Genomic DNA, 18,766 nt, shown 5'->3' on the forward strand with positions numbered 1-18,766 from the left:
CGCTGCCACCCTCCAAGCCAGGCCCCCGGCATCGCCTCCCGTTACCCCGGCATCCCTCGGGGTTTCCCTATAGGTACGTGCCTGGGATGAGGTCCTCCCCTCCCGCAGCACACCCCGTGCCCTCCGGGGCTGCGGCAGCGGCTCCGCCGTGGGGCTCGGACACAACCCTGCCTCTTCCCCGCAGCACCTCAAGGCGCCGGAGCTGCTGCCTGCCCCCGGTGCCGTGCCTGAGCGTGCGGGGCTCGGCCGAGCCCTCCCTGCTCCGCCTGCCCTCCTCCCTCGTCACGGCGCTGCTGTGGGGAGAGCTGCCCTCTGCCCCCCAGCCCATGGCCGCGCCGGGACTCGTCCAGGGGATGAGTGGTGCCGCCTTTGCCGGCGTGCCGGGGGGCTTCAGCGGCCGCCGGTGGAAGCCGGGGCTGGAATCGCTCTCGGTCCTCTCGTGCTCGGAGTCTTCCAGCGCGGAGCCAGCGCTTGTGGGCACCCCTGAGCGAAGGAGGAGGCAGCGGTGAGATGGGGTCCTACAGCAGCCCGGGGCCACCCGGGTCCCTGTGTTAACAGCGTCAACAGCTGCCTAAAGTGACCCCCCCTTTACCCAAGTGATACCTAAACTGATCCCCCCTTTACCTAAGTGATACCTAAAGTGATCCCCCCTTTACCCAAGTGATACCTAAACTGATCCCCCCTTTACCTAAGTGATACCTAAACTGATCCCCCCTTTACCTAAGTGATACCTAAAGTGATCCCCCCTTTACCCAAGTGGTACCTAAAGTGATCCCCCCTTTACCTAAGTGATACCTAAAGTGATCCCCCCTTTACCTTAGTGATACCTAAAGTGATCCCCACTTTACCTAAGTGATACCCAAAGTGATCCCCCCTTTACCTAAGGATACCTAAAGTGATCCCCCCTTTACCTTAGTGATAACTAAAGTGATCCCCCCTTTACCTTAGTGATACCTAAAGTGATCCCCCTTTACCTTAGTGATACCTAAAGTGATCCCCCCCCTTTACCTAAGTGATACCTAAAGTGATCCCCCCTTTACCTAAGTGATACCTAAAGTGATCCCCCCTTTACCTAAGTGGTACCTAAAGTGATCCCCACTTTACCTAACTGATACCTAAAGTGATCCCCACTTTACCTAACTGATACCTAAAGTGATCCCCACTTTACCTAACTGATACCTAAAGTGATCCCCCCTTTACCCAAGTGATGCCTAAAGTGATCCCCACTTTACCCAAGTGATACCTAAAGTGATCCCCACTTTACCTGACACCTAAAGTGATTCCCCCTTTACCTTAGTGATACCTAAAGTGATCCCCCCTTTACCCAAGTGATACCTAAAGTGATCCCCCCTTTACCCAAGTGATACCTAAAGTGATCCCCACTTTACCTAACTGGTACCTAAAGTGATCCCCACTTTACCTAAGTGATACCTAAAGTGATCCCCCCTTTACCTAAGTGATACCTAAAGTGATCCCCCCTTTACCCAAGTGATACCTAAAGTGATCCCCACTTTACCTAACTGATACCTAAAGTGATCCCCACTTTACCTAAGTGATACCTAAAGTGATCCCCCCTTACCTAAAGTGATCCCCCCTTTACCTAAGTGATACCTAAAGTGATCCCCCCTTTACCCAAGTGGTACCTAAAGTGATCCCCCCTTTACCCAAGTGATACCTAAACTGATCCCCCCTTTACCTAACTGGTACCTAAAGTGATCCCCCCTTTACCTAACTGATACCTAAAGTGATCCCCCCTTTACCTTAGTGATACCTAAAGTGATCCCCCCTTTACCTTAGTGATACCTAAAGTGATCCCCCCTTTACCTAACTGGTACCTAAAGTGATCCCCACTTTACCTAAGTGATACCTAAAGTGATCCCCCCTTTACCTAACTGGTACCTAAAGTGATCCCCACTTTACCTAAGTGATACCTAAAGTGATCCCCACTTTACCTAACTGATACCTAAAGTGTTACCTAAAGTGATCCCCCCTTTACCCAAGTGATACCTAAAGTGATCCCCCCTTTACCTTAGTGATACCTAAAGTGATCCCCACTTTACCTAAGTGATACCTAAAGTGATCCCCCCTTTACCTAAGTGATACCTAAAGTGATCCCCCCTTTACCTAAGTGGTACCTAAAGTGATCCCCCCTTTACCTAAGTGATACCTAAAGTGATCCCCACTTTACCTAAGTGGTACCTAAAGTGATCCCCCCTTTACCTAAGTGATACCTAAAGTGATCCCCCCTTTACCTAACTGATACCTAAAGTGATCCCCACTTTACCTAACTGATACCTAAAGTGATCCCCACTTTACCTAACTGATACCTAAAGTGATCCCCCCTTTACCCAAGTGATGCCTAAAGTGATCCCCACTTTACCTGACACCTAAAGTGATTCCCCCTTTACCTTAGTGATACCTAAAGTGATCCCCCCTTTACCCAAGTGATACCTAAAGTGACCCCCCCCCTTTACCCAAGGCATCCAGGCTTATTCGACCTCGGTCTCCCTCCGGAGTCAGCTCCTGGATGGCTCCCCTGGAAGATGCGTTCCCAGCCCCAGGATCCACGTCTATCCCCGTGTGCGGGCAGGAGGAATCCTGTTGGAAGAGGGCAGGAAGCGTTTCTATGGGATCTGAGGTGGAGATAACGCCAGCTCCCACTTCCCCCCCCCCCTGCGCTGGTAGAGCCAAGTGGATGGAGGGCAGTGCTTGAGCTGAAAGCGCCTTGGTTTGGCTTGGATCGGCTGTAAGGCTTGGGAATAGGGATGGAGCTTGCAGAAGGGCACAGGGCAGAGCCATGGGGGAGAAACCCAGCTCCAGCCTCCATGTGCTGCCCTAAAGCTCATCCCAGCGAGCAGCAGGGCGCTGAGATGGGTCCCCACGTCCCACAGGATGCCCAAGCAGCCCGAAAAGGGGGAGCATCCGAAACCAAAGCCCTTCACTGGAGCTCGGTGGGGAATTCGGGTTCAATGCAATGGGAGAGCGTGGATGGGGCTGGTGTGGACCCACTGTGAGTCTGCACAAGGGGGAATTCGGGTTCAATGCAATGGGAGAGCTTGGATGGGGCTGGTGTGGACCCACTGTGAGCCTGCACAAGGGGAAAGTCGGGTTCAATGCAATGGGAGAGCGTGGATGGGGCTGGTGTGGACCCACTGTGAGCCTGCACAAGGGGGAATTCGGGTTCAATGCAATGGGAGAGCTTGGATGGGGCGGTGTGGGACCCACTGTGAGCCTGCACAAGGGGGAATTCGGGTTCAATGCAATGGGAGAGCGTGGATGGGGCTGGTGTGGACCCACTGTGAGTCTGCACAAGGGGGAAGCCGCGTTCAATGCAATGGGAGAGCGTGGATGGGGCTGGTGTGGACCCACTGTGAGTCTGCACAAGGGGGAATTTGGGTTCAATGCAATGGGAGAGCGTGGATGGGGCTGGTGTGGGACCCACTGTGAGCCTGCACAAGGATCTGGGCATCTTGGTTACATCAATGGCAAAACCAAAGTGCCCTTAGGAGGAGCTCCCCTTTCTGACAGCACCTTCAAGTAGGTGCAAATGGCTTTGAAAACAGCCAAAGGCGAGGGCTGTGTGTGTCCCAAAGCGCTTTCCATGGAGCAGCCTTGCTGCCCACAGGAAGGGAATGGTGTGAGTGTGAGTTTACTGCAGCTCTCAGCATCCTTGCTCCGGTTTGTGCTTCCTCAGGGAGCCGGGCCTGGAAAGGAAGCAGCAAAGCAGCATCCCTGCCCATCAGCCGTGGCCAGGGTCGCTGCAGGCAGAGGCTTCCGCAGCAGCACCCGCAGCTCCAAAGCAGGAGGCAGGGAATCCCCCAGTTGCAGCTCTCGCTCCCTTTTCCTTAACTTTAGCAAAGGGATTTCCCCTTTCCTGCCCACCAAAAGGAGCGTGGAAAGGAGGAAACCCAGCGCAGGGATGCCGTGCCCGTTGCTGGCTTCAAAGCGCAGGGAAATAGGTTGGGAGGAAAGAGCTGTGAAGCTCGGGATGCTCGATGGAAAACCAGGCTGTGTGGCCGCCGCTTAGGGATGCGGCAGGGCCCTGTGGGGTCGTCCTATGGGATCTGCTGGGTCTTGGGGGCACAAAGCTGCTCCCAAAGTTACGGAGCAGGGAGAGCCAGCAGCTTCGTATGGAACCCCCATTGCTCTCCAGAGCAAAACCACCCTTCAGAGCGGTCCCAGAAGGTGCTGGTCTCCCACCGCATCCGCTGCTTCCCCTTGGAATAACCCTCGGGTAAGGAAGCAGGGCTGCTGGGTGTGAAGGAAGCTCTCTTTAACCACAGATCCCCCTCCCTGCCTCTGGAGCAGGGGCAGCCTGGGAGCTCTACCTCTACCCTTGGGCTCCGGGTTGGGTTTGGGCTCCGGGGTCCTTCACCCTCCTCTTCCAACGCGGCGCGGTCCCATGGCGAGGCCGGGGGCAGCTCCTCCGGCCCGAACACCCGCTCGTAGTTCTCAATGAGGAACTCCACCAGCTGAGCTTGGTACCCGGAGTCGAGCAGGCAGGACACGGAGGCGTCGCTCCGCGCGCCCGCCCGCACCAGGGTGGGCCCAAACACTATGCCCAGGTTGCTCGGGGACATCTTGTTCTCCTTGTGGTTCTCTGCCACCCTAGGAAGGGAAGCGGGAGCGTTAGGGGCTCCCCACCCGAACGCACTCGGCAGCCGTGGGGTGCCCCACACCCCCGCTTCCTCGGAGAGGGAAAGCAGGGAGAACCCTGGAGCTGGATGGTGCGGCCCTACCGGGAGTGGGCGATGCTCGGGAGCTGTGGTCAGAGGTGGGTGAAAGAGAGCTTGGGTCATCTTGGTCCTTGACCTCCTGCTCTGCACTCGATGAAGTGTTAGCACCAAGGACCTCGTGGTCCTTCTTGGTCATTAACTTGATGAAGTGTTAGCACCAAGGACCTGCTGGTCCTTCTTGACCATTAACTTGATGAAGTGTTAGCACCAAGGACCTGCTGGTCCTTCTTGGTCATTAACTTGATGAAGTGTTAGCACCAAGGACCTGCTGGTCCTTCTTGGTCATTAACTTGATGAAGTGTTAGCACCAAGGACCTGCTGGTCCTTCTTGACCATTAACTTGATGAAGTGTTAGCACCAAGGACCTGCTGGTCCTTCTTGACCATTAACTTGATGAAGTGTTAGCACCAAGGACACTGTGGTCCTTCTTGGTCATTAACTTGATGAAGTGTTAGCACCAAGGACCTGCTGGTCCTTCTTGGTCATTAAGGCTGCTCTCCACTTGATGAAGTGTTAGCGCCAAGGACCTGATGGTCCTTCTTGGTCATTAAGGCTGCTCTGCACTCAATGAAGCGTTAGCACCCTGTTCTCCACTTGATGAAGTGTTAGCACCAAGGACCCTGTGGTCCTTCTTGGCCATTAACTTGATGAAGCATTAGCACCCTGTTGTCCACTTGATGAAGTGTTAGCACCAAGGACACTGTGGTCCTTCTTGGCCATTAACTTGATGAAGTGTTAGCACCAAGGACCTCGTGGTCCTTCTTGGTCATTAAGGCTGCTCTGCAGTCAATGAAGTGTTAGCACCCTGTTGTCCACTTGATGAAGTGTTAGCACCAAGGACCTCGTGGTCCTTCTTGGTCATTAACTTGATGAAGTGTTAGCACCAAGGACCCGCTGGTCCTTCTTGGCCATTAACTTGATGAAGTGTTAGCACCAAGGACCTGCTGGTCCTTCTTGGTCATTAACTTGATGAAGTGTTAGCATCAAGGACCCTGTGGTCCTTCTTGGCCATTAACTTGATGAAGTGTTAGCACCAAGGACCTGCTGGTCCTTCTTGACCATTAACTTGATGAAGTGTTAGCACCAAGGACCTGCTGGTCCTTCTTGGTCATTAAGGCTGCTCTCCACTTGATGAAGTGTTAGCGCCAAGGACCTGCTGGTCCTTCCTGGTCATTAAGGCTGCTCTGCACTCAATGAAGTATTAGCACCCTGTTCTCCACTTGATGAAGTGTTAGCACCAAGGACCCTGTGGTCCTTCTTGGCCATTAACTTGATGAAGCGTTAGCACCCTGTTCTCCACTTGATGAAGTGTTAGCACCAAGGACCTGCTGGTCCTTCTTGACCATTAACTTGATGAAGTGTTAGCACCAAGGACCTGCTGGTCCTTCTTGGTCATTAAGGCTGCTCTCCACTTGATGAAGTGTTAGCGCCAAGGACCTGCTGGTCCTTCCTGGTCATTAAGGCTGCTCTGCACTCAATGAAGTATTAGCACCCTGTTCTCCACTTGATGAAGTGTTAGCACCAAGGACCCTGTGGTCCTTCTTGGCCATTAACTTGATGAAGCGTTAGCACCCTGTTCTCCACTTGATGAAGTGTTAGCACCAAGGACCTGCTGGTCCTTCTTGACCATTAACTTGATGAAGTGTTAGCACCAAGGACCTGCTGGTCCTTCTTGGCCATTAACTTGATGAAGTGTTAGCACCAAGGACCTGCTGGTCCTTCTTGGTCATTAAGGCTGCTCTGCACTCAATGAAGCGTTAGCACCCTGTTCTCCACTTGATGAAGTGTTAGCACCAAGGACCTCGTGGTCCTTCTTGGTCATTAAGGCTGCTCTGCACTCAATGAAGCATTAGCACCCTGTTCTCCACTTGATGAAGTGTTAGCACCAAGGACCTGCTGGTCCTTCTTGGCCATTAAGATGGTCCTTTCCATGCCCATACGTTTTACCCTCCTCAACAGCCTGCTTGGCTCTGGAGGCCAAGGAACCCCAAACTCTCTTCCCATACACGAGTGGTGCTGAGCTCCCCGCTCCCCTGGCAGGGATCCCCTGTGGTCGGTCCTGATGCTGAGCAGCGCGCCCACCACCTCCTCACCTGTACAAGTGGGCCATGAGGTGCCGCAGGGTGTTGTAGTTACTGCCGGGCAGTTTGCTCAGCACCTCCTTCATGCTCCGGATGGGCTCGGAAGGGCAGGCTGCCCAATCCAGCCTTTCCTCCGTGGGTTTCTGAAGCTCTTTGGCCAACGTCATGAGCTCGTCGTAGAGCTGGGACAGCAGCACCGGGCCCGAAAGCTGCGGGGAGAGGGGAGGGAAGCAGCGCGTTACCCGCGCCGAGGGCTGTGGGTGGCGGGGCCCGAGCTTTGGGCTACCCACCTCCTTCAGGAAATGCTTCAGGACCCCGGTGATGTCGTGGGGGGAGTGCTCGGAGAGCTCCACCAGCTCCCGTCCGCTCTCGAACGCCTGGCACAGCTTCTCCACGCGGGCTTTGGATCCGCTGACGCGGTAAATGCCCTGCGCGGTCCGGGTCAGGGGGTTGGGATGCAGAGGAGACCAAAGCAAGGGGGGGGGGGGGGTAGGATAACGGCGTCCTCACCTGCACGCCCAGGGCCCGGGCTTCGATCTCCGAGGTGCATTTGACCACGAGGAAAGGGACCTCCTCGGGGTAATCGCGAGGGACCTGCGCGAAGTCCACCCCGAACAGAGGCACCCGGCTGGGGAGCTTCTTGTGGCCGCAGGTGATGAGCAGGCTCTCGAGGCACTTCTTGTGGCAGGCCAGGCAGCACTGAGAGGGCAGAACCCCCCCAGCAAGGTTATGGGGCCGGGGGGGGGGGGCTCCAGCAGTGCCTGAACTTGAAGGGCATCTCCTGGCCCTTCAAGCATCAAAGCCCCACGGACCCCAAGAGGGTTCCAGGCTGATGCTCTGGATGGGAGGGGAGGCACAAGAACGCAGCAGAGGGGCCCCCATAGGTGGTCACCTCGGGCTCCATCATAGTGGGGTCTTCCAGCCCTCACCTCCTCGCACTCGAAGCCACTGACCATGAAGGTGTCGCAGTCCCTGCACTTGGATGGACCCCGCAGCTTGCGGAGCCGGTGGGTCTGGGCCGCGCTGGAGAGGGGGATGCTCCTCGCCTGCGGCTGGGATGCGCTGGTTTCTATGGAGACAGCATGGAGAGGGACCGATCCCTGCGCAGAGGTTCCGCCTCCGGAGCCGCATCGGGATGGGCCTCACCGTTTTCCAAGGGATCCCTCTCTTCCAAGTCATCCGAGGAGGACACGGTGCCGGTGGACGGCGCCTTCAGCAGCTTCCTGGTAGAGGTCCCTTAAGGAGACAGCAAACCGGGGCTGTTCTCCCCCTCACGGCGCACAACGAGGCTCGGCGGAGAGCCGATGCCCTCCGGCTTTGGGGCAGGGTTTCCACGGCTCTCACCTGGGCTGGAACTGGGAGAGTCCAAGGAGCGGGATTCCCAGCTGCCCCCGAGGCTTTCGGGGTCGCTGCAGAGGGCCCTGCTCGTAGCTGCAAAGGGGGAGCCTTGGGATCCTTGAGCGGGGGCTCGAGTCCCAGCCAAGCTCCCAGGAACACCCATAAACATCCTTGGATGCTGCCCCGAAGAATGTGAGAACCCTCCCGGCTCTTTGCTGATCGGAAGCGCAGCGAGGAGCGGTGACGGGTTCATACTCAAGCAGGGAAGCTCAGGATGGAGATAAGGAGTTCTGCCCTGTGAGGGTGCTGGGACACTGCAATGGCTCCAAAGGAAAAGGTTGGGATGCTCCATCCCTGGTTCAAGGCCAGGCTGGACAAAGCCTTGGGTACCGTGGTCTAGTGTGGAGCATCCCTGCCCACGGCAGGGGGTCGGAACTGGATGAGCTTCGGGCCCTTCCCACCCCAACCCAACCCATCCCATGGCTGGAGAGCAAGTTGGGGCATCCCCGTTAGCATGAACCTACCCTGCTCGTCGTGCCGGGATGCATCCTCCGGCGTGCTCCCATCCTTCCCAGCGGAGGAAGGTCCTGGGCACTGCACTGCCATCTTCTTCTTGCCGATGGGAGGGGACCTGGGAAGCGGTTGCAGACGATGTCGCGCCGTGGAATTCTGCCATTCCAGCTGGGATTTCAGCTTCGCTTTCTACCTTTGGCCTCCCGGAGGCAGCGGCTCGAATTCGAACACCTCCATCGGGATGTCTTTCTTCTGCAGAGCCTGGATGAACTCCAGGTACTTCTGGCCTGCTTTGTATGGCTTGCACACCTCGGCCAGGTACTGGTACCTCACTGGGATCTGCTCTGACTGAGCCAGCCGCTGCTTGAACATCCTTAGAGTGACCTTAGGGGTGGAAAGAAACCCCAAAGCCCCTTTTAATAGTCCAAGTCCAGGTGCTCTTCCCTCCCTTGAACCTCACTCATTCACCAGCCTTTAGGTTGTCACCACCCAAACTCGGTCACCACCACTTGTGCAGATGGGAACGACTTCTCATCCCCACCCACGCTTTTCCTATGTGGAAACCTGCATCCCGGGAGCACTCCCAACTGCAGCCATCGCTGGATAGCTAAGACTACCCAGAGCATCGCCCTGCTTCCAAGCGCTTTGGAACGGTGGCGTCATGAAGAGCAGCTTCCCCGGGACGGAGCCCCCCACGTACCCACGTCAGCACCTCATCCCCTTGGAAAACCAGCTTCCGGATGTGGGAGACGATCCGCGCCCGCACCCTCTCCAGTTCTTGCCTCCGGATGTTGGCCTCGGTGATGCTCGCCTTGTACGAAGCCTCTGCTTCCTGAACCTGCGTGCCACCGGGAATGGAAGAGGAAGAGGAAGGAAGACCCTGGCATGGGTGGGAAGGGGCCGCTGCGCAGGGGATGCTCGAGCGGGCGCGCTCACCTTGGCCTGAGCCTCCTCGCAGGAGCGGCGCCGCTTCTCCAGGTGCCTGCTGCCGGCGCCGGCCGTGCCCTGCGGGTGCTGGTGCTCGTCCTCGGCTCTGGCGCTCAGCAGCTTCGCTTTGCCCAGCTCCTCGCGGCGCTGGCAGTACTGCAGGCGGGCCTTGCGCAGCGAGCCCAGGGCTTCGCTCTCCGGGACGCAACGGGAACGGCTTTAGGATGCTGGGGAGCGCCGGGACGGGAAGCGCCTGCCTCCCGCTTGGGATGGATGCTGCCGTTCCCATGGACACCCGTGTTCTGCGCCCCCCCCGCCTCCCAGGGCTCCCCACCTGGGTGCCCTCCGAGCGCAGCCCCAGCAGCCCTGGGTCACCTCCCACGGGCTAAAGCCAAGCTGCATCCGTGCTCTGCGGGTACCAGGAGGGGATGGGATGCGGGAGGATGGCACGGGAATGCCACCAGCATCCCTCCTCCCCCCTCCTTGTACTCTTCAATTATCAACAGCTGGATGCATATCCCATTATGCAGTTACTGCTTGGCCGTGTCAGTGGGGGGGGCCCTGGCTGGCATCACGTCAGGCCCATCTCTTGGCCTCTTACCATCCTCTTTTGCTCCTTTGTCCACTGGTCCTTGAATTCTTTCCTCCATTTCTCTATCTCGTTCTTCTTGGCTGACAGAGGCTGCAGGGGAAGAACGGGGAGGGTGGGAAGAGGTCCCCATGGGGCAGGAAAAGGCGTGCCGTTAGGAAACAGCCCTTGTGAGCTGCCTCCTTCTCCCTTCAAATCAGGGTGGTCCATCCCCTTCTTTCCTTATCCCCTCCATGGCCTCAGACCGGGACAAAGCCCTTCCTCACGTCTCTGGGATGCTCCCATGGACTCTTCCAGCAGACCTCCCTAAATACAGCACCTGGTAGAATTCCTTCTGCTGGAGCAGCCCTGCCGCCTCGGCCGCCGCATTCCCAACCTTGATGTCGTGTTCCAGGACCATTTGATAGAGCTCCCAGAGGGGCATCTCGTGCTGCGGAAAGCCAAAAAGCACCTTGGGGCCGGCGGAGGAGCAGCCAGCGGAAGGAGAAAGGATTATTCCCATGCTGAGGAATGGGCTCGGAGGCGTGGGTCCTGGAGGGCTGCAGCAGGGAGCACGTTTGCTCTGCTCCTCCTTCTCCAACGGGAACCCACCCGTGAAGCAGGAACACAGCGACAGGCCCCGGGGTGATGGGTTGGAAGTGGATGATCCTAAGGGCCTTCCCAGCCCCATCCCATCCGTCCCACGAGGAGCCGTACCTGCTGGGAGACGGCGTTTTGTCCTGCCTCTGCGACCTTCACCATCCCTTTGGCAAACTCTGTCTCTGTAAAGGGCCAGAGCGGATCAGGCACCGGAGGTGCCTTTGGCAAAGCGGGATCATTCCTGGAAGCACAAACGCTGCCTCCTCGTCCTCCTGATCCGAAGCAGCCCGAGGGGTCGGTGCTGGGCCCGCTTCTCCCTATGCTTTGCTTGCAACGGGATGCTCTCGGCTGTGGTCTTTTACCCAGCACCTCCTGAAAGCTCTTTTCCCCCCCCATAAGCAGGACCCGTGATGGACCCACCGTAAGCCAGGCGCTTCTCCATCCAGCTCAGCAGCTCCTTGACGTATTTGCACCACAGCTTGGCGTAGCGGAGCGCCGCCTCGATGCCGCCCTCGCATCTCAGCAGCATCTCGTCTGCCTCCCGAGCTGCAGAGCGAGAGAGGCAGGCTCAGGAGGGCCCAGGGCTGCGTGAGTCCTTCAGGGCCTTTCCAACCCATCCCGAGCCATGGAATCTGGGGGGAAGCAGCGTAGAAACTGGGGTCTTTCCTCTCAGGAACCCCCAAGTCCCTGTTGCGTTTCGGGATGCCAGCGACAAGAACCAATGAGAATCCTCCAAAGTGCTCCGGAGCATCCCAGCTTTCCCTGGGGACATCTTCCCTGTGCTTAAAACCACCACAGGTTTGGGAATCGATGTCTTGGGGGTTAGGAGCGAAGAGTGGGTGGGAAGCTCCAGGACTGGTGGCAGTGGGGACACCGGCATCATCCACCGGGTGGGGAGCCAAGAGCTTAACGTCCCCTCTTTGGGTTTCAGCTGGCGCTGTTACCTGTCAGCTCTGGCCTCTCTGGGCTGGTTTTGCTCTGGCAGAAGCTTCCACTCAACTGTGGAGGGGAAAAGAGGCAGGGATTGACCAGGAAAACGGGAGAAGAGCGCAGGGTTTGGGGATGTGGGGGGTTTCTTCCATCATACGGGTCTTTTCCTACCGGAATGAGCTCGGTGGCCGCGCTCGGGGCTGGGCTGTCGGTGCTGCCGGTGTCACCCGTGAACAGATCCACTGCCCTGGAGCAGGGGGAGAGGAAAGGAGGCACCGAGCTCCAGTGGGGTTCCAAAGAGCCAGGGAAGTGGCCGAGCCCCCCCTCAACTTCCTCCTCTACGTACGCGTTCCCAATGGAGATCTCGATGGCATCCAGGCCGCGGAATATCTCGCTGTACCGCTGCCGGCCCTCGGGCATCCTCTCGTGAGGGCTGAGACCTGGAGGTGGGGCAGAGCATCCCATGGGGACACCCGAGCCCCCTGGGGTGAGCAGGGGGGGGTGGAGGTGCAGGGGAGCAGGGCTGAGCCCTCTGCAGACACACAGGGAACCACAGAATCCATGCGTCTCAGACCGGTTTGGCTTAGAAGAGACCTGAAGAGCATCCTTTAGGGTTAGGGTGAGATGACCTTAAGGTGCTTTCCAGCCCAAACCATGCCTTGATCCAGCTCCAACCCCCTGCCATGGACAGGGGCACCTTCCACTAGAGCAGCTTGCTCCAAGCCCCTGTGTCCAACCTGGCCTTGAACAGGGATGGGGCATCCAAACCTTCTCCATTCAACCCATCCCAGTGTCCCACTGCCCTCATAGGGAAAACTGCCTAAGATCCCATCTCCACCTCCCCCCTGACAGGTTGAAGCCATTCCCCTTGTCCTGCCCCCTCCATCCCTCATCCCAAGCCCCTCTCCAGCTTTCCTGCAGCCCCTTCAGGCACTGGAGCTGCTCTAAGCTCTCCCCTTCAGGACCCTTCTCTTCTCCAGGCTGGACCAGCCTGGCTCCAGATCAGGGCTGCTCCAGCCCTTGCAGCACCTTTATGGGACCCTTTCTCAATACCCCCAGGCAATAACCTGCATTGCAGGAGCCTGCATCACCCCCAGGACCCCAGCAGGCCACATCCTGGACGTGCAGCCCATTCCCTGTGCTGGTCCCCACTGGCCATGGTTGCACCCGTAGCAAGCCAGAGGTGAGCACATGCATCTGATGTGGGGTTCTGGGGGCTGTAATCTCACTCATGCACTTGGCACCGAGGCCTGAGGCTCAAACTGACTTGGGGGGGAGGTAAAAACAAAGGGAAAGCATTGAAACCCGTGAAACTGGGCCCAATTGGTGAAAGCGAAAGGAAATGGGGCTGCTCTTTGTGCTTTTGGCAGCCCAGGAAACAGGATGTGGTTGAGCTATGTCTGCAGTTGCTTCGCTGACAGTCGAGTTTGGCTTGTAAAGGCTGCGAAGACAGCGCAAGGAAAGGATGGGAAGGGAGAACACGGTCCCCGTCCTCCTTTTCCTTGTAGCAGGGATTTTGCTCCACGGAGCTCCTTGTTTGGTGCATCACAATCACACGGTGACGGCAGCCACGGCACCAGCATCGCCTCCACACTGGGGAGAAGCTGGGCCACCGAAGGCCCCCCTTTCCTCACAGTCAGCATTGGGCAGCGTGGGCCAGGTGCTGCGTTCCCTTTGGCATCAGGAGGGAGCTGGGAAAACTCCCCCTTTCCTTGCTTTTGCTGGGCACTGGTTTCTGTTCTGTCCACATTTAGGCTGGGCTCCCTCTTCAAAGCCTTCTGGACCCCTTACTTCAAAGGGGCCACCCTGAAGGAGCTGCAAGGAACCCCTGGGCTCCCTGTCCCACACACTGGTGGCCCAGTGATGCTAAGGGAGAGCTGCACGGTGAGCCCAGCACCTGGTGCCTGGGGATAAACCCATGCCTCGCAGCCAGGGCAGGATGTGAGGCAGCCCACAGGCAGCTTCCAAACGTCTCACCCCGGTTCTTCTGCAGCCCTTGGCTCGTAAGGCAAAGGGCAACAAACCCAAACCGTAACAAACCCCAGCTGTGGTAAACCCAAGCCCTGATTTAAGGTGGATCCCACCCGTTCCTGCTGCTTGGTGTCAGCTTTAAGGTCTCTGGGTCGCCACCAGCGACGGGAAGAGCTGACTCAACCTGAGCGGCGCTGGCCGTGAGCAAGGCACCAGCAGACCCGCAGAGAACTGCTATAGGTAACGCTAGAAAGACGTTGAACACGAGATTTCCTGGCCTTGCTGATGCCCATAAACCGCCCTTTCAGACCCCGAGGGAAGCCCTTTAGGGTTAGGGGGCAGAGCATCCTCTGCGGCACCGGGATACGGGACCGCGGGCTCGGAGCGACTCTGCCGCGGTCCTTCAGCCGTTCACTGTGGCTCTGCGAATGGCCCCATCACTTCCAAACCAGCTCTCTTACTGGGAAGCTGATCTGGAAGCTGACTCTTCCCTAGATTAAACCCCATCCGTGTCTCTTGAAGGCCAGCGCATCCTTAGCTGTCGGCCCCACACCTGCATCCTCTCCTGGGAAGCTCTTCCCTGCCTTTTGCCCCTGGCGCGGGGACGACAAGGAGGGTATTTGCAGCAGGAGAAGCTCTTGTGCTGCTCAGCAGAAGCATCACTTCCCCTTCAGCTCCCGAGAAATGAGGCCAGGCCCTAAAGCCCGGCCTCAGTGGGGCACCATTGCCCAACCCTGGTACCTCGAGCCTGGCCCCAGCAGCGTCTTCCCCTTCTCTGCCCTCAGCCTGGCCCGTTGCAATGCAACATCTGGGTGGTTTCCAGTGGGGCAGGGCTCCCCTTCCTGCATCAAAGGCACCTCTCATCAGCGTGTGTGGAGCCCCCCTGCCCTACAGCACTGCGTAAACCCAATCGGGCTGCGTGAAATGCTCCCTTTTTAACCAAAAAGAGACTTTTCCGATAGCCAAAGGGGGCTACGAGGATGCTGGAGAGGACTTGCAGCAGCAGGACAGGGGGTGACGGGTCCAGGCTGGAAGAGGGGAAGTTCAGCTTGGAGCTAAGGGAGTTCTGCCCTGTGAGGGTGCTGGGACACTGGCACAGGGGGGTGGTGGGTGCTCCACCCCTGGCATTGCTCAAGGCAGAGCCTTGGGCAACCGGATGATCTTAAGCTCCTTTCCAACCCCAACCTGGGGCTCTGTCAGGTACCCCTCAGTGAGACCGACGATGGGGCGATGCTCCGGCCCCCCGGCACGCCGTCCCTGCCCCTCTGAGCATCGCCAGCAGCTTTGGAGCAAACCAATGCAAGGCTTCCCCTCCATCACCCTGGTTTCTCATCGCCTCTTCCTGCCTCAGCAGCCCTGGCATTTACAGTGGGGCTCGGCCCCCAGCCGACAGGAAGCACGAGCGAGGTCGGGTGCCCTAAATAGCAGAAGGGATTAACGAGGGCATTAATGAAGCACGAAGGGGAAAGGGGAGGGGGGGAGTTTCCACTTCGTAGGGGATGCACTGAAGCAGAAGCCGAGCGCGGCTCGGGGTGTCTGAGAGCAGGGACGGAGCACGGATGCGGTAGGGTGCGAACAGACCCAGCTTTAGAGGGTGATGTCAGTAACCCAGCCTCATCGTGAGAGGTGGCAGCTTCCAGGCCCTCAAACCCCTGCTTTTTTGGGTGAGAAAAGGGCAATTCTATTGAACTTCCGCCTGCTTATTGCTTCAACCTGCGCAAGAAGGAAGTGCTAGCGATGGAAGCGTCACAATCCATCACAGCGGATGGAAAGCAAGGAAAGGAGCCTCCGAAGAGCACCAGGAGGAGGAACTGAGGGCACTAAAAAGCCATAAACCTGAAGGAAATCTTTCATTCCAGCCCTTTTGGCTTTGCAAAAGAGCAAACTCGACCTCCGGAAGAGATGGGGTCTTGTGGCTCTTGCGCCCCACTTGGATTTGGTATCTGCGGTCACGCTCCGCAGGGGATTTGGGGTGGCATGGCACAGCCTCTTTGCTCTAAAGGCCCTCAGCTGTTATCCCTGCACGGGGCTGTGTGTGAAGGGAGCTCCGATCCAGATGGATGCTCGCCGGCTCAACGGAGCATCCTCTCTCCTGGCGAAGTGCTTGGTGAGACCCAGATTGCAGGGCAACAAAACAGACTTCGATATAAGGTTCTGTACAAGCATCTTTAGAATCTGGGGGTGATCATGAGCCACAGCAGCTCTCTGTTGGCTGATGCCTTCTCAACCCAGGACAAAGGACAAGACACCAAGGGCTCTGGCACGAGGGGCTCCTACTCGGGTGGTACCGAGACCTCTAGGATGCTTCACTGGGGTCACCCCCATTCAAACTCCATCCATAGCTCGGCCTTGCACCTCTGAGCACAAGGACCTTGGCAGAAGGACTGGAGCTGATCCTGCACCCGGAGCAGCCCGAGGTCCTCCAAGCCTCTCAAACAGGGGGGCCGCATCCTTCCCTCTAACATAAGCCAGCACCCAGGCCGAACCCATGACAGAAACCCATCTTAGCCCCACAGAACCGCACAGTCCTGCCCATGGGAACCCCTTCTAGAGGCACTTGGAGCTGGTTTCCAGCAGCCACATCCCCCCCCCCCCGGGGCTCCCTCTCGTTTCCCCCCGAAGCTGCCCCGACAAAGAGCGTTCAGGCCAGCACCTACCGCTTGCTTCTGGCTCCCCCATAGCCGAGCCCGCCCCAAAGCCTTGCTCAGAGCGGCTGAGGAGGGAGGCTCCAAAGGGCCATGAGGGCTGCGTGCGAAGGGGTCCGGCTCCTTCGGGGGCCCGACGCGCTTCCTGCGGCCGCGGCGAGGGCTCGGCGGGCAGCGCCGGCTCCTTCCCTCCTGCGATTTGCATAACTCGGATGTGCGGGGTGCGGAGGGGATGGGTTGGGTGCTGCGGGGGGGTTCCTGCCTTCAGAGCCCTCTCTGCTGCCTCGGAAACAGCCCCGAGCGGCCGCAGGCACCGAGCAGCCCCCGTGGTGCCGGCGGTACGGAAGGGAGAGGGCTCCTGGGTTAAAAGAGGGGATGGAAGGAGGGCGCTCCCCATCTCTTCGCTGGGAGGAAGGAGCTCTTTACCGTGAGGGTGCTGAGGGCCGGGGATGGGTTGAACGGGGAAGGGTCGGGTACCCGGTCCCTGGCTGGGTTTGGAGCAAGCTGCCCCATGGAAGGAGCCCCCGCCCTCGGCACCCATCACCCATGGGCAGAGGGCAGCAACCACGGCACTCGTTGGGCTCACGGCCTTGCCCTTGGTGCTGGCGAGGAGCAGCAGGGCAGGAGCTCGGGGAGGAGGGGATGGAGCGCAGCAGCTCGGCCCCTTCGGCTGCGCCGGGAGCTGGAAGAGCTTCTGAGCACCCAACCCCTTGGTCTGGGTCCTGAGTACGCAGCCCCGCGCGTGGAGTCATGGAGCATCCCTGCATGGAGCATCCCCAAGGATGCCAAGTCCCTCCTGAGCATCTCTATGAGGGGATTTCTCAGCACCGCTGCAGCGCATCCATCGGGAGGCTTTCCTTTGCCCATGAGAGGGTTGGGGCTGGTTTTCCTGCTCCTCGCAGAGGGCAATGGGAATGTTCACTCCATAGGCTGCAAAGGGGCTCCTGGGTCTGTTTTTCCTGGCTTCTTTCATTGGGAAGTGAAGAGAAGGAGCTAAAGCATTGATGCTCTTGATGATGATGGCACTTTCCTGGTGCTCGCAGGTTCCCTGCTCCCAGCTGCTCCCTGTGCCTTCCTTGGCCACGCAAGAAGCAAGAAAAGGGCAACTTTGGGGTTCAAAGCAGGAAAAATATGATTCAATATGGTTAAATATTTAATACGGTTAAACCGAAATGGGGAGGGCTGCTGAAAGTCCCTGTTAAATACTACAATGCCAGACCATGGCACCCAAGGCTCTGCCCTTGGATGCTGCTGGGATGGGGCATCCACCACTTCTCCATTCAACCCATGCCAGTGTCCCAGCACCCTCCCAGGGCAGAACTTCCCTATCTCCAACCTGAACGTCCCTATTTCAGCCTGACCCCATCACCCCTTGGCCTATCCCTGATGCAGGTCCCTCCCCAGCACCCTTGCAACCCCCGTCAGGTACGGTTCCTCTCATGCCCATCAGCCCACAGCCCCCCTCCTCCAGCAGCTCTGTCACCTGAGAGCACTTTTGGGGCTTTCTTTGTGCCTTTGTGCCCAGCATCCCTGCATGGAGCATCCCTGCATGGAACATCCCTACATGGAGCATCCCCGCATGGAGCATCCCTGCATGGAGCATCCCCGCATGGAGCATCCCTGCATGGAGCATCCCTACATGGAGCATCCCTGCATGGAGCATCCCTACATGGAGCATCCCCGCATGGAGCATCCCTGCATGGAGCATCCCCGCATGGAGCATCCCTGCATGGAGCATCCCTACATGGAGCATCCCTGCATGGAGCATCCCTACATGGAGCATCCCTGCATGGAGCATCCCTACATGGAGCATCCCCACATGGAGCATCCCTGCATGAAGCATCCCTACACGGAGCATCCCCGCACGGAGCATCCCTGCATGGAACATCCCTACGTGGAGCATCCCTGCGTGGAGCATCCCTACACGGAGCATCCCTGCATGAAGCATCCCCACATGGAGCATCCCTGCATGAAGCGTCCCTACATGGAGTATCCCCACATGGAGCATCCCTGCATGGAGCAATCCCTGCATGGAGCATCCCTGCATGGAGCATCCCCACATGGAGCATCCCTGCATGAAGCATCCCCACATGGAGCATCCCTGCATGGAGCATCCCCAAGGATGCCAAGTCCCTCCTGAGCATCTCTATGAGGGGATTTCTTCCCTGTAGGACTTGCTGGGTGAGAGCTGGGCTGGGGCAGCCTGGAGAGGAGAAGGCTCCTTAAGGGGAGACCTTAGAGCAGCTCCAGTGCCTAAAGGGGATATAGGAAACCTGGAGAGGGGCTTGGGATGAGGGATGCAGGGACAGGACCAGGGGAATGGCTTTAACCTGCCTGAGGGGAGATGGAGATGAGCTCTTGGGCAGAAGCTCTTCCTTGGGGACACTGGGATGGGTTGAATGGAGAAGGTTTGGATGCCCCATCCCTGGCAGTGTTCAAGGCCAGCTTGGAGCAAGC

General features: G+C 58.1%; 1 protein-coding gene across 1 annotated transcript; it reads right to left on the reverse strand.

Annotated features, from left to right (window-relative positions):
- Window positions 1-4,100: 4,100 nt before the first annotated feature.
- On the reverse strand, window positions 4,101-17,061 carry GMIP (GEM interacting protein). The gene is made up of 20 exons (XM_057403413.1): window positions 16,896-17,061; window positions 16,322-16,501; window positions 12,040-12,133; window positions 11,865-11,940; window positions 11,708-11,762; window positions 11,184-11,309; window positions 10,881-10,945; window positions 10,504-10,614; window positions 10,197-10,277; window positions 9,605-9,790; window positions 9,369-9,506; window positions 8,862-9,052; window positions 8,680-8,786; window positions 8,162-8,248; window positions 7,964-8,053; window positions 7,747-7,886; window positions 7,328-7,516; window positions 7,108-7,245; window positions 6,830-7,026; window positions 4,101-4,608 (listed from the first exon to the last, which is right to left on the reverse strand). The coding sequence occupies exons 1-20, from the start codon at window positions 17,059-17,061 to the stop codon at window positions 4,101-4,103; spliced, it is 2,925 nt and encodes a 974-aa protein (XP_057259396.1).
- Window positions 17,062-18,766: the final 1,705 nt, after the last annotated feature.

This window comes from Pezoporus wallicus, unplaced genomic scaffold (genome assembly GCF_028554395.1).
Source record: "Pezoporus wallicus isolate ANWC-B61680 ecotype Strahan unplaced genomic scaffold, APGP_CSIRO_Pwel_v1 contig_7961, whole genome shotgun sequence".
In the NCBI taxonomy this organism is placed as follows: domain Eukaryota; kingdom Metazoa; phylum Chordata; class Aves; order Psittaciformes; family Psittacidae; genus Pezoporus; species Pezoporus wallicus.